Source organism: Littorina saxatilis, linkage group LG7 (genome assembly GCF_037325665.1).
Source record: "Littorina saxatilis isolate snail1 linkage group LG7, US_GU_Lsax_2.0, whole genome shotgun sequence".
Taxonomy (NCBI): Eukaryota; Metazoa; Mollusca; class Gastropoda; order Littorinimorpha; family Littorinidae; genus Littorina; species Littorina saxatilis.
Window position 1 is genome coordinate 59,005,799 of NC_090251.1, and position 15,728 is coordinate 59,021,526.

Sequence of the window (15,728 nt, forward strand, 5' to 3'; positions counted from 1 at the left end):
CTTGTAACACTACACTCCAGGCTATTTCGACATCATCTCAGTGAGTACTGCACCACCGTTCTCCTTTATGTTGACTTGTAACACTACACTCCAGGCTATTTCGACATCATCTCAGTGAGTACTGCACCACCGTTCTCCTTTATGTTGACTTGTAACACTACACTCCAGGCTATTTCGACATCATCTCAGTGAGTATTGCACCGCCGTTCTCCTTTATGTTCACTGGTAACACTACACTCCAGGCTATTTCGACATCATCTCAGTGAGTATTGCACCGCCGTTCTCCTTTATGTTGACTTGTAACACTACACTCCAGGCTATTTCGACATCATCTCAGTGAGTATTGCATCACCGTTCTCCTTTATGTTGACTTGTAACACTACACTCCAGGCTATTTCGACATCATCTCAGTGAGTATTGCATCACCGTTCTCCTTTATGTTGACTTGTAACACTACACTCCAGGCTATTTCGACATCATCTCAGTGAGTATTGCACCGCCGAGCTCCTTTATGTTGACTGGTAACACTACACTCCAGGCTATTTCGACATCATCTCAGTGAGTACTGCACCGCCGTTCTCCTTTATGTTGACTTGTAACACTACACTCCAGGCTATTTCGACATCATCTCAGTGAGTATTGCACCGCCGTTCTCCTTTATGTTGACTTGTAACACTACACTCCAGGCTATTTCGACATCATCTCAGTGAGTATTGCACCGCCGTTCTCCTTTATGTTGACTTGTAACACTACACTCCAGGCTATTTCGACATCATCTCAGTGAGTATTGCATCACCGTTCTCCTTCATGTTGACTTGTAACACTACACTCCAGGCTATTTCGACATCATCTCAGTGAGTATTGCATCACCGTTCTCCTTTATGTTGACTTGTAACACTACACTCCAGGCTATTTCGACATCATCTCAGTGAGTATTGCACCGCCGTTCTCCTTTATGTTGACTTGTAACACTACACTCCAGGCTATTTCGACATCATCTCAGTGAGTACTGCACCGCCGTTCTTCTTTATTATGTTCACTGGTAACAATACACTTCCCCTTTTGGAGACTTTTAAAAAAACAATTTATTTACTGAGTTTGTTAAATCATTCAAGGCGCGTCTAAATTGTCCCCCTAGTTCCGCCCCGGCGCACGATTTTGACACATTTAAAAAAAAAATTAAAAATCAACAACACAAGATAACCTTACCTACCTTACATTTTTGCAAAGTTTGAAACTTGCTCTTTTAGAAAATATGTGAAACATTTGAAAGAACATACCTTTTGTTGTCTTCACATCCAGTCAAAATACCTCTTTGAAGCAAAAAAACAAAAACAATTTCTATGTCAGTGGGTTCATCATACACAATGTCATGATTGGCACTTTCATTGTCCGAATCATCACCCAAATCATCGTCCATTGGCACAAACTTGTCACCAGACAAAATATCATCTCCACTATCATCATCACTAAGGTCAAGATCAGAACCGTCCTGAATAACAAGTTCTAGCGCTCTTTTCAAGTTGATATGTCTTCAGGCTTGGGAATGATACGCCTTTCGTCTTAAATACGACAAAGTCCTTTTCTACTTGTGTAAGAGCCTCCGTGTGCCCTTAAAAATCTTAAAACGCAACATTTTCCAGTCAGTACGTTCAAATCACTTGTATTCATTCCCAGACCTGTGTCTTGTAGCAGAACGATCCGCCATCGTGGAAAAGTCAAAACACGTGGGTCGCACACTGTCAAAAAAATCAAGCATCATCACAACAATTGAAGGGAAGGAACTGTGGACAGTGAATGATATTACAGTAGAGAGACTGAAGTTTACTGTGGAGGTTGTTTTCCTTGGTCAGCGGGGCCGTTTACACCGTTAAAAATTCGTTGCATCCGACGTGCCGGCAACGCAAAGCACAGCTGTCGGATTAGGGAATCCGATCGAACGCGAATGAGTTAAAGATTGTAGAAAATGCTCTGTGACAAATTTAATATTGTTATTAAAGCGTGTGTCCTCCGTGTCAATGTACAGCCTCCATTGTGAAACAGAAGTGATTGAACATTTGTGATTGTAAAAACATGAATGGTCTGTAAGTGTAAAGCATGTGCACACACCCCATCATAAAGAAGCAGATCGTTCTCAAGCATTACGCAACAATGTGGTGCCTGATGGGAGGTGTGGATTGCTTCAGATACCGATGAACCTGACTGACATGGAGGGCAAGCTGAACGGGGGCCGCTACTCCAGCAGAGAGGAGTTTGCCAGCGACATGGATCTCATCGTTGACAACTGCGAGGAATACAACGGGGAAGACAGCGGTACGTGTCCTCTTCTCATTTCATTTCATTCACAGTGGAAGACCCCTTCTAAGACCCCCTCTTCACCTTTCATTCACAGTGGAAGACCCCTTCTTCTTCTTCTTCGTCGTTCGCTAAAGACCCCTTCTAAGACCCCCTCTTCACCTTTCAGTCACAGTGGAAGACCCCTTCTAAGACCCCCTCTTCTCCTTTCATTTCATTCACAGTGGAAGACCCCTTCTAAGACCCCCTCTTCACCTTTCATTCATAGTGGAAGACCCCTTCTAAGACCCCTTCTAAGACCCCCTTCTTCTTCTTCTTCGTCGTTCGCTAAAGATCCCTTCTAAGACCCCCTCTTCACCTTTCAGTCACAGTGGAAGACCCCTTCTAAGACCCCCTCTTCTCCTTTCATTTACAGTGGAAGACCCCTTCTAAGACCCCCTCTTCTCCTTTCATTTCATTCACAGTGGAAGACCCCTTCTAAGACCCCCTCTTCACCTTTCATTCATAGTGGAAGACCCCTTCTAAGACCCCCTCTTCACCTTTCAGTCACTGTGGAAGACCCCTTCTAAGACCCCCTCTTCTCCTTTCATTTACAGTGGAAGACCCCTTCTAAGACCCCCTCTTCTCCTTTCATTTCATTCACAGTGGAAGACCCCTACTAAGACCCCCTCTTCTCATTCACAGTGGAAGACCCCTTCTAAGACCCCCTCTTCACCTTTCATTCACAGTGGAAGACCCCTTCTAAGACCCCCTCTTCTCCTTTCATTTACAGTGGAAGACCCCTTCTAAGACCCCCTCTTCTCCTTTCATTCACAGTGCAAGACCCCTTCTAAGACCCCCTCTTCTCCTTTCATTCACAGTGGAAGACCCCTTCTAAGACCCCCTCTTCACCTTTCATTCACAGTGGAAGACCCCTTCTAAGACCCCCTCTTCCACCACATGGCCCATTCCTTAACGTGGTGTGGTGGTTTGCGTGTCTCGGTGACCCTAAGAGCTATGCCAGCGGGAGTGTAAACTCCTGGCAGGGCTTCCCAAGCTGGACAGGCCGAAGGGTAGAGGCCAGACTAATATGGACCAACCTTGTGCTCACAGGGCAGGTCCTTGGGCCATGAGCTAAGGGTGAGGTAACCCTGACAGAAACCTCGAGTGCTGAAGACGTATGTGTTGGGCCGCACGGCGCACTCCAACAAACCACAACACTACGCATCAACTGCCATTATGACACTTGGAAACAGAATTGACAGTAATGGTGCTCGCCCTGTGAGGATCCACCAGGCAGGTGCAGCGCCGGGCTCTGCGCCTCAAAGGAGTCCACCCTCAGCTACTGGAGGTCCCTTCATCTCGTCTTGTGGAGCCAGGGGACGAGAAAGGAAAGCGACTGGCCGGAAAAACAGCAGAGCCAAGGACAACCCCACTATTAACATCATGCATTGGAATGCAGAGGGGGTATCCAATAAGAAGGAAGAATTAGAGCACTTCCTCAATGAAAACAGCATCAACATCTGCTGCATTCAGGAAACACACCTGCAAGAAGGGAAGCCCTTTAAGATCCGAGGGTACCAGGTGTTCAGGAGTGACCGACAAGGGAGGAAGAAAGGAGGAGTGATGACTCTGGTCAGGAACAACATAAATGCCAGTGAAACCAACAGATACATGGAAGAAGCAGAGTACATAGAAGTCAAGATAACGACCAATGACAGCAAGATGAACATCGTCAACTACTACTGCCCCAACGACAAGATGCTGTCGCTTGACACAATCCAGGTCCCTGACAGCGGCTTCCTCATCGCTGGAGACTTTAACAGCCAGTCCCAGAGTTGGGGATATAAAACACTAGACAGGCGAGGAGAAGACATTGAATCTTGGCAGGACGACAACCACCTGATCCTTGTCAACGACCCCAGAGATCCATCTACCTTCTACTCGCGCCGCTGGCACTCAACAACAACACCAGACCTGGCATTGTGCACGGATGACATCCACAAAAACATCTCAAGAAAAGTGGATGAACAGCTGGGTGGAAGCGACCATCGCCCAGTTCTCCTTACCATCAGTAGAGACTCAGCATCTGAGCATCCACAACACCCGAGATGGAACTACAAAAAGGCAAAGTGGGGACTGTTCAACATACGAACAAATGAGCTGACCAGAGCCATAGAAACAGAGGGGAGAAACATCAACAACGTGATAAAGGAATTCAATGCTAGCATAATCCAGGCAGCCAAGGACAGCATCCCACGTGGAGTGAGGAAGGACTACATCCCATACTGATCCGATGAGCTGCAGAAGACGCACGATGCACTCACAAGAATGAGAGAAGAGGCAGAGACGAACCCTAGCCAGGAGAACAACATCAAACTCCAAGAAAGCAAAGCAAAACATCTGAAGACAAAGCTAGAGTGCAAGAGAAGAGGCTGGAGAGAAAAGACGGCAGGGCTGAATATGGAAAAAGACACAACAAAGCTATGGAAACTTACAAGAGCACTGAATGAAGAGGGCAACAAGGGACAGAAGATCACCCTGGAGGAGGAAGGAAGAACACTCACTGGAAAAGCCGCTGCCAATGCTTTCGCCCAAGCATATCGGGGAGAAAGCGACACCACCATACCCCTGCCTCTACAAAAGGAAGTCAGAACAGAAATCAGAGAAAGAACAGAAAGAAACGTCCAGGATGCCATGCAACAAAACATCACCATGGCCGAGCTGAAGAATGCCATCAAGAAGCTCAAAAAGAAGAAGTCTCCAGGTCCAGACAACATTACGAATGAGATGTTGCAACACATAGGCAACTCGGCCCTCCAGAAACTACTGGGCATCTTCAACCTCAGCTGGAGACAGGGACAGGTACCTCAGTGCTGGAAGGAAGCCAGGATGATCCCAGTTTTAAAGAAAGGGAAAAACAAGACCAAAACCCTGAGCTACCGACCCATCAGCCTGACAAACTGCGTATGCAAAACCATGGAGCGCATTGTCAACCAGCGCCTGCAGCTGTACCTGGAATCAGAAAGCATCATCGTCCCAGAACAAGCCGGCTTCCGACAGCACAGAAGTACGGAGGACCAGACAACACACCTTAGCCAGGTCATAGAGGATGCTTACCAGGCCCAGAAGGTCACCCTGGCCACTTTCATTGACCTGCAGAAGGCCTTCGACAAGGTCTGGAAAGATGGACTCCTTGTGAAGCTCCTACGTTCCGGCGTCAAAGGCAACATGTACCAGTGGACCAAGTCGTACCTGCACAACCGAAAGGCCAGAGTGCTGGTGGACGGTCACTGTGGCCGAAAGGTGCTACTACGCCAAGGAGTTCCACAGGGAGGAGTACTCTCCCCCACGCTATTCATACTCTTCATTAACGACCTGGTACCAGAGTTGCCCAAGGGAGTCCAAGCGGCACTGTATGCTGATGACCTTGTTCTCTGGTGCTCGGAAGAGTATGCAACCACAGCAACCTACAGGATGCAACTTGCCCTAGAAAAGGTTGCAGCGTGGGCGGAAGACTGGTGTGTGACCATCAACAGGGAGAAGACCACTGCCACTCTCTTCACACTCTCTGCCAAAGCGACACCTGGCAAACTGACCTTGGGTGACACACCCCTGAAATTTGAAGACCAGCAAACATACCTGGGGGTCACCTATGACAAGCGCATGACCTGGAAACAACACATCATGAATGCAGAGGGAAAGGCCAGGAGAAAACTAAACATCATGCAGAAGCTGGCAGGATCACACTGGGGTGCAAACGAGAAGATCTTGAAATCAGTCTACCAGGGGACTGTACGACCGCACCTTGAGTACGGATCAAGCTCTTGGGCAACAGCAGCCAAGACACACCAGCAGGCCCTAGACAAAGTACAGAACCAAGCGCTGAGAATCATCACGGGCGCAATGAAATCAACACCCATACAGAAGTTGGAACAGGTGACTGGCATTCCTCCACTGAGCAAAAGGCGAGACTGCAAAACAATGGTACAAGCCACCAAGTACCAGTGCACTCATGACCATCCAATGAGTGACAGATTCAAGAAGATGTCCTCAGGCAGGCTGAAAAGATCAAGCTTCGCTCTTGAGGCAAGGGCTTTGCAGAAGAAACATCAGAGATGCCAGAGCTAGTGGAGCCACCATCTTTCTCCCTTGACGCCCCACCCTGGGAAGACAGACAAGGAAACCTGGACATACAGACCAGTGTCCCCTACCTCACAACAAAGGACGAGCAGAGCAATGTGACGAAAAAAGCCCTGACTCTTGCCATGCTTGAAGAAAGGTACCCCCAAGAAGCATGGATACGGGTGTATACTGATGGGTCAGCCACAGAGGCCGTCAAAAATGGAGGAGCGGGGGTGTATGTCCAGTACCCCAGTGGAGAGAGGCAAGCAGAGGCTATACCAACAGGCCTCCACTGTACAAACTACAGAGCTGAGGTACAGGCACTGATCCATGCAGCATACACCATCAACGACAGAGTCAACCATGACAACCAGGTGGTCTTCCTGACTGACGCTCTGTCAGTACTACAAGCAATGACCAGTAGCAAACTGCCTCAGCTGGAACACGCTCTACACAACATCAAGAGCCTGAGGACAGTACTGCAATGGATCCCCTCCCACTGTGGTGTACAAGGAAACGAAGAGGCGGACAGGATGGCAAAGCTGGGTGCAGAAGATGAGCAAGAGAACAACCCTGTGAGCCTGACAGAGATGAAGACCATCATTAAGTCTCTGCACAGGACGCCCCAGCCACAGGACAGCTACCACCTGCTATCCAGACCACAGCAGGTGGTCATCTTCCGCCTGAGAACGGGACACAACAGACTTAACCAGCATCTCCACAAGAAGCTGCATGTTGTGCCCTCCCCCATGTGTTCTTGTGGGGAAGCAGAGCAGGACACGGCCCACATCCTACGAGACTGCAGGAACCACCAGGTGCTGAGAGAGGAAATCTGGCCAATGCCGGAGTCCCTGCACAGCAAGCTGTATGGGCCAGTGGCTGCGCTGCAGAGGACCACTAATTATATCTCAAGATCTGGACTCCAAGTGTGATCGGCGATCGAAAAGAAGAAGAAGACCCCCTCTTCACCTTTCATTTCATTCACAGTGGAAGACCCCTTCTAAGACCCCCTCTTCACCTTTCATTTCATTCACAGTGGAAGACCCCTTCTAAGACCCCCTCTTCACCTTTCATTCACAGTGGAAGACCCCTTCTAAGACCCCCTCTTCTCCTTTCATTCACAGTGGAAGACCCCTTCTAAGACCCCCTCTTCACCTTTCATTCACAGTGGAAGACCCCTTCTAAGACCCCCTCTTCACCTTTCATTCACAGTGGAAGACCCCTTCTAAGACCCCCTCTTCACCTTTCTTTCAGTGGAAGACCCCTTCTAAGACCCCCTCTTCTTTCATTCACAGTGGAAGACCCTTCTAAGACCCCCTCTTCACCTTTCATTTCATTCACAGTGGAAGACCCCTTCTAAGACCCCCTCTTCTCCTTTCATTTCATTCACAGTGGAAGACCCCTTCTAAGACCCCCTCTTCACCTTTCATTCACAGTGGAAGACCCCTTCTAAGACCCCCTCTTCTCCTTTCATTCACAGTGGAAGACCCCTTCTAAGACCCCCTCTTCACCTTTCATTCACAGTGGAAGACCCCTTCTAAGACCCCCTCTTCACCTTTCATTTCATTCACAGTGAAAGACCCCTTCTAAGACCCCCTCTTCACCTTTCATTCACAGTGGAAGACCCCTTCTAAGACCCCCTCTTCACCTTTCATTCACAGTGGAAGACCCCTTCTAAGACCCCCTCTTCACCTTTCTTTCATTGGAAGACCCCTTCTAAGACCCCCTCTTCTTTCATTCACAGTGGAAGACCCTTCTAAGACCCCCTCTTCACCTTTCATGTCATTCACAGTGGAAGACCCCTTCTAAGACCCCCTCTTCTCCTTTCATTTCATTCACAGTGGAAGACCCCTTCTAAGACCCCCTCTTCACCTTTCATTCACAGTGGAAGACCCCTTCTAAGACCCCCTCTTCTCCTTTCATTCACAGTGGAAGACCCCTTCTAAGACCCCCTCTTCACCTTTCATTCACAGTGGAAGACCCCTTCTAAGACCCCCTCTTCACCTTTCATTCACAGTGGAAGACCCCTTCTAAGACCCCCTCTTCACCTTTCATTCAGTGGAAGACCCCTTCTAAGACCCCCTCTTCTTTCATTCACAGTGGAAGACCCTTCTAAGACCCCCTCTTCACCTTTTATTTACAGTGGAAGACCCCTTCTAAGACCCCTTCTCCTTTCATTCACAGTGGAAGACCCCTTCTAAGACCCCCTCTTCACCTTTCATTTCATTCACAGTGGAAGACCCCTTCTAAGACCCCCTCTTCTCCTTTCATTCACAGTGGAAGACCCCTTCTAAGACCCCCTCTTCACCTTTCATTTCATTCACAGTGGAAGACCCCTTCTAAGACCCCCTCTTCACCTTTCATTTCATTCACAGTGGAAGACCCCTTCTAAGACCCCCTCTTCACCTTTCATTCACAGTGGAAGACCCCTTCTAAGACCCCCTCTTCACCTTTCATTCACAGTGGAAAACCCCTTCTAAGACCCCCTCTTCACCTTTCATTTTATTCACAGTGGAAGACCCCTTCACCTTTCATTTCATTCACAGTGGAAGACCCCTTCTAAGACCCCCTCTTCACCTTTCATTCACAGTGGCCCCTTCTAAGACCCCCTCTTCTCCTTTCATTCACAGTAGAAGACCCCTTCTAAGACCCCCTCTTCACCTTTCATTCACAGTGGAAGACTCCTTCTAAGACCCCCTCTTCACCTTTCATTTCATTCACAGTGGAAGACCACTTCTAAGACCCCCTCTTCTCCTTTCATTCACAGTGGAAGACCCCTTCTAAGACCCCCTCTTCACCTTTCATTCACAGTGGAAGACCCCTTCTAAGACCCCCTCTTCACCTTTCATTCACAGTGGAAGACCCATTCTAAGAACCCCCTCTTCACCTTTCATTCACAGTGGAAGACCCCTTCTAAGACCCCCTCTTCTCCTTTCATTCACAGTGGAAGACCCCTTCTACTTCACCTTTCATTCACAGTGGAAGACCCCTTCTAAGACCCCCTCTTCACCTTTCATTCACAGTGGAAGACCCTTTCTAAGACCCCCTCTTCACCTTTCATTCACAGTGGAAGACCCCTTCTAAGACCCCCTCTTCTCCTTTCATTCACAGTGGAAGACCCCTTCTAAGACCCCCTCTTCACCTTTCATTCACAGTGGAAGACCCTTTCTAAGACCCCCTCTTCACCTTTCATTCACAGTGGAAGACCCTTTCTAAGACCCCCTCTTCACCTTTCATTCACAGTGGAAGACCCCTTCTAAGACCCCCTCTTCACCTTTCATTCACAGTGGAAGACCCCTTTCTAAGACCCCCTCTTCACCTTTCATTCACAGTGGAAGACCCCTTCTAAGACCCCCTCTTCACCTTTCATTCACAGTGGAAGACCCTTTCTAAGACCCCCTCTTCACCTTTCATTCACAGTGGAAGACCCCTTCTAAGACCCCCTCTTCACCTTTCATTCACAGTGAAAGACCCCTTCTAAGACCCCCTCTTCACCTTTCATTCACAGTGGAAGACCCCTTCTAAGACCCCCTCTTCACCTTTCATTCACAGTGGAAGACCCCTTCTAAGACCCCCTCTTCACCTTTCATTCACAGTGGAAGACCCCTTCTAAGACCCCCTCTTCTCCTTTCATTCACAGTGGAAGACCCCTTCTAAGACCCCCTCTTCACCTTTCATTCACAGTGGAAGACCCCTTCCAGGGCCTCACATCCATGAGAGGTAGCATAGGACAAATGTCCTGGCCAATGTAAAAGTGATAGGACATTTGTCCTGAACAAAAACAAATCAAAAGGACATTTTTTTCCCGTAACAACACGTAAATATAATTAAACTTGACTAGTTTCTTGGCACGAGGGTAAAAGAACAAAAATACTTTGCTTGGCAAAAAGTGAGCAGCTTTGACTGCCACAGCTGCCCCCTTTTCTTGTTTTGTCAGCTGTCGGGTTTCAACTATCTCCTTGTCTCTCTGGAGAGATGGCACTTGCACACTAACAGCATGGTTTTTGGTTTCTTGATGATTGCTAAAGTTCGAACAGCCAACGGTAAAAGTGTTGGACTTCCCTGTGTGCTGACATGAGGTGCAAAACATAAGTTTCCTCTCTGGGTCATGCGACACACACGGGAATGATGTCGCCCAGCTTGAGACGAAGTTACGCGTGGGGGTGAGGGAGGGGGTAGTGTCTTTCTTCGGCTCCGATGTTTGACTATCGCGATCGACATTCTCACCTGGGCGGTCGGGCTCTAACTGCTCTGGGGCTGGAGGAAGCTCAGTTTCCGTGCTACTGACAGATGATGAGGAAAGGGACTTGAAATGTAATTTCTTCTGTCCCTTTTCTGGGATCAGTTTTCGTTTAGGCGGCATGTTTGTTATTTTCGGGGAAAGCGCGAAGGGAGGCAACTCTCAACTGGCTTCGAGCCTTCCGAGTTGCGAGCCTTGGAAACTCTTTGGTACTATAGGCACAAAGTGTCTAATTTCGTCTGCTGCACATTGCTTCGCAATACATCGATAAAATAGCATTCAAACTAGGCTACTGTAAATTGAGAAGTACTGACGATGTCTGGATCAAATGATAGAATAATCGGACATTGACCACTTTGTGACAAAAACAATAGGACATTTGTCCTCCTGCATGAAAAATGTATAGGACATTTGAAAAAAATATCCTCATATGTCCGATGTCCGACGTGGATGTGAGGCCCTGCCCTTCTAAGACCCCCTCTTCACCTTTCATTCACAGTGGAAGACCCCTTCTAAGACCCCCTCTTCACCTTTCATTCACAGTGAAAGACCCCTTCTAAGACCCCCTCTTCTCCTTTCATTCACAGTGGAAGACCCTTTCTAAGACCCCCTCTTCACCTTTCATTCACAGTGGAAGACCCCTTCTAAGACCCCCTCTTCACCTTTCATTCACAGTGGAAGACCCCTTCTAAGACCCCCTCTTCACCTTTCATTCACAGTGGAAGACCCCTTCTAAGACCCCCAATTGAAGACTCCCTCGACCCCCTCTGTTTTAAGAAACTGTGGACTCAGACATTAGTTTACCACTATCTTGACATTGTGTTGATACTGCTGTTAGTTTACCACTATCTTGACATTGTGTTGATACTGCTGTTAGTTTACCACTATCTTGACATTGTGTTCATACTGCTGTTAGTTTACCACTATCTTGACATTGTGTTCATACTGCTGTTAGTTTACCACTATCTTGACATTGTGTTCATACTGCTGTTAGTTTACCACTATTTTGCCATTGTGTTCATACTGCTGTTAGTTTACCACTATTTTGACATTGTGTTCATACTGCTGTTAGTTTATCTTGAGACTCTCTCCGTTTTCAGACCTGATTGTTCTCAGATTAATCGGGTCTTAATTATCCCATTGCTGAGAAATTCAAAGCACTTCCTTCCAGTGTAAAGCTAGCAGCTACCTGACTGGCACTTCAGGCAGACTGACCAAGGTCTTTTATGTGCCACAGGGATGGGACATTGTTACCGTCTCACATAGACAGGGATGGGACATTGTTACCGTCTCACATAGACAGGGATGGGACATTGTTACCGTCTCACATAGACGGGGATGGGACATTGTTACCGTCTCACATAGACAGGGATGGGACATTGTTACCGTCTCACATAGACAGGGATGGGAAATTGTTACCGTCTCACATGGACAGGGATGGGACATTGTTACCGTCTCACATAGACAGGGATGGGACATTGTTACCGTCTCACATGGACAGGGATGGGACATTGTTACCGTCTCACATGGACAGGGATGGGACATTGTTACCGTCTCACATGGACAGGGATGGGACATTGTTACCGTCTCACATGGACAGGGATGGGACATTGTTACCGTCTCACATAGACAGGGATGGGACATTGTTACCGTCTCACATAGACAGGGATGGGACATTGTTACCGTCTCACATAGACAGGGATGGGACATTGTTACCGTCTCACATAGACAGGGATGGGACATTGTTACCGTCTCACATAGACAGGGATGGGACATTGTTACCGTCTCACATAGACAGGGATGGGACATTGTTACCGTCTCACATAGACAGGGATGGGACATTGTCAGGGCCTCACATCCACGTCGGACATCGGACATATGAGGATATTTTTTTCAAATGTCCTATACATTTTTCATGCAGGAGGACAAATGTCCTATTGTTTTTGTCACAAAGTGGTCAATGTCCGATTATTCTATCATTTGATCCAGACATCGTCAGTACTTCTCAATTTACAGTAGCCTAGTTTGAATGCTATTTTATCGATGTATTGCGAAGCAATGTGCAGCAGACGAAATTAGACACTTTGTGCCTATAGTACCAAAGAGTTTCCAAGGCTCGCAACTCGGAAGGCTCGAAGCCAGTTGAGAGTTGCCTCCCTTCGCGCTTTCCCCGAAAATAACAAACATGCCGCCTAAACGAAAACTGATCCCAGAAAAGGGACAGAAGAAATTACATTTCAAGTCCCTTTCCTCATCATCTGTCAGTAGCACGGAAACTGAGCTTCCTCCAGCCCCAGAGCAGTTAGAGCCCGACCGCCCAGGTGAGAATGTCGATCGCGATAGTCAAACATCGGAGCCGAAGAAAGACACTACCCCCTCCCTCACCCCCACGCGTAACTTCGTCTCAAGCTGGGCGACATCATTCCCGTGTGTGTCGCATGACCCAGAGAGGAAACTTATGTTTTGCACCTCATGTCAGCACACAGGGAAGTCCAACACTTTTACCGTTGGCTGTTCGAACTTTAGCAATCATCAAGAAACCAAAAACCATGCTGTTAGTGTGCAAGTGCCATCTCTCCAGAGAGACAAGGAGATAGTTGAAACCCGACAGCTGACAAAACAAGAAAAGGGGGCAGCTGTGGCAGTCAAAGCTGCTCACTTTTTGCCAAGCAAAGTATTTTTGTTCTTTTACCCTCGTGCCAAGAAACTAGTCAAGTTTAATTATATTTACGTGTTGTTACGGGAAAAAAATGTCCTTTTGATTTGTTTTTGTTCAGGACAAATGTCCTATCACTTTTACATTGGCCAGGACATTTGTCCTATGCTACCTCTCATGGATGTGAGGCCCTGCATTGTTACCGTCTCACATAGACAGGGATGGGACATTGTTACTGTCTCACATGGACAGGGATGGGACATTGTTACCGTCTCACATAGACAGGGATGGGACATTGTTACCGTCTCACATAGACAGGGATGGGACATTGTTACCGTCTCACATACACAGGGATGGGACATTGTTACCGTCTCACATAGACAGGGATGGGACATTGTTACTGTCTCACATAGACAGGGATGGGACATTGTTACCGTCTCACATAGACAGGGATGGGACATTGTTACCGTCTCACATAGACAGGGATGGGACATTGTTACCGTCTCACATGGACAGGGGTGGGACATTGTTACCGTCTCACACAGAGTTATCTGTCCCAGCCTGGATTGAAACCTGCCATCCTAGGACCACAAATTCTGTGCTCTACCACCCCCCCCCCCCCCCCCCAAAAAAAAAATCAGTTTTTTACAAATTATCCTGGAAGAGAAGTTAGTGAAACTGCAGATTGTTCTATCTTTCTTAGTTTTAGAATGTCAAGCTTCTGAAAACATAGAAAAAATAGAGAAAACATTTTTTGACAAAAACGTCATCACTATCATTGGAAATAAGCAATGGAAGCTATTAAATGTATGTAATTTTGCAGAATCATTAACTATTCACCTGGATGAGATCCCACAGACTTTAAAAGACACAAAACGTGAACATCCATCAATGTGTAGCTGGGAAGTGTGTTGTGTGAAGTGCGTCACGTTTTTGTTCCTCTCTTTCAGACTTTGCCATGATGGCTCGCAATGTGCGCAACTCGTTCCACCGGTCGATGCGGCGAATGTTTCCCGTGGTGCGCACCAGGAAGGAGGACGAGGACTTCACTGTCAACGGCAAGGAGGCGGTGGTGGGCAAGCGGTACCGTGTCAAGCGAGAGGCAAGCAAGCGAGCCAGTGACAACTTCTCTGTCCTGTCCGACGTGAGTCGCCTTGCAGTCAGCAGTTGTTGGCACAAGAACACATCAAGCCAACAGAGAAAATAGTTATGATAACATAAATAGTTATGATAACATTGTCCAAGCAAACCACCATAGATAACTCTCCAGATCATGGAAAAAAAAAGTCTGGTCGTTATGTTAAGAAAGTGTGCTAAGTTTTACTTCATTTCCTTGCAAAGTCGCTCCAATTTGTGCCCCACTCCACTGCCATGCGCAACACCACTGCCATGCCCCACACCACTGCCATGCCCCACACCACTGCCATGCGCAACACCACTCATGCCCCACACCACTGCCATGCGCAACACCACTGCCATGCCCCACACCACTGCCATGCCCCACACCACTGCCATGCCCCACACCACTCATGCCCCACACCACTGCCATGCCCCACACCACTGTCATGCCCCACACCACTGTCATGCCCCACACCACTGCCATGCCCCACACCACTGCCATGCCCCACACCACTGCCATGCGCAACACCACTGCCATGCCCCACACCACTGCCATGCCCCACACCACTGCCATGCCCCACACCACTGCCATGCCCCACACCACTGCCATGCCCAACACCACTGCCATGCCCCACACCACTGCCATGCCCAACACCACTGCCATGCCCCACACCACTGCCATGCCCCACACCACTGCCATGCCCCACACCACTGCCATGCCCCTCACCACTGCCATGCCCCAAACCACTGCCATGCCCCAAACCACTGCCATGCCCCAAACCACTGCCATGCCCCACACCACTGCCATGCCCCACACCGCTGCCATGCCCCACACCACTGCCATGCCCCACACCACTGCCATGCCCCACACCACTGCCATGCCCAACACCGCTGCCATGCCCCACACCGCTGCCATGCCCCACACCACTGTCATGCCCCACACCACTGTCATGCCCAACACCACTGCCATGCCCCACACCACTGCCATCCCCACACCACTGCCATGCCCTACACCACTGCCATGCCCCACACCACTGTCATGCCCCACACCACTGCCATGCCCCACACCACTGTCATGCCCCACACCACTGCCATGCCCCACACCACTGCCATGCCCCACACCACTGCCATGCCCCACACCACTGTCATGCCCCACACCACTGTCATGCCCCACACCACTGCCATGCGCCACACCACTGTCATGCCCCACACCACTGTCATGCCCCACACCACTGCCATGCCCCACACCACTGCCATGCCCCACACCACTGCCATGCCCCACACCACTGCCATGCCCCACACCACTGCCATGCC

At 48.7% G+C, this 15,728-nt stretch overlaps 1 protein-coding gene across 6 annotated transcripts in view; it reads left to right on the forward strand.

Annotated features, from left to right (window-relative positions):
• The window catches only part of LOC138971916 (remodeling and spacing factor 1-like), a 129,464-nt gene that overhangs the window by 67,750 nt on the left and 45,986 nt on the right, over positions 1-15,728 (forward strand). For all 6 annotated transcript variants that reach the window (XR_011457423.1, XR_011457426.1, XR_011457425.1 and 3 more), the window contains 2 exons: positions 2,187-2,313; positions 14,246-14,439. Coding sequence is in view for 1 of the 6 variants with exons in the window: in XM_070344762.1 (XP_070200863.1) it covers positions 2,187-2,313; positions 14,246-14,439 (321 nt within the window). In the remaining 5 variants the exon portion in view is untranslated. The remainder of the gene's footprint in view (positions 1-2,186; positions 2,314-14,245; positions 14,440-15,728) is intronic.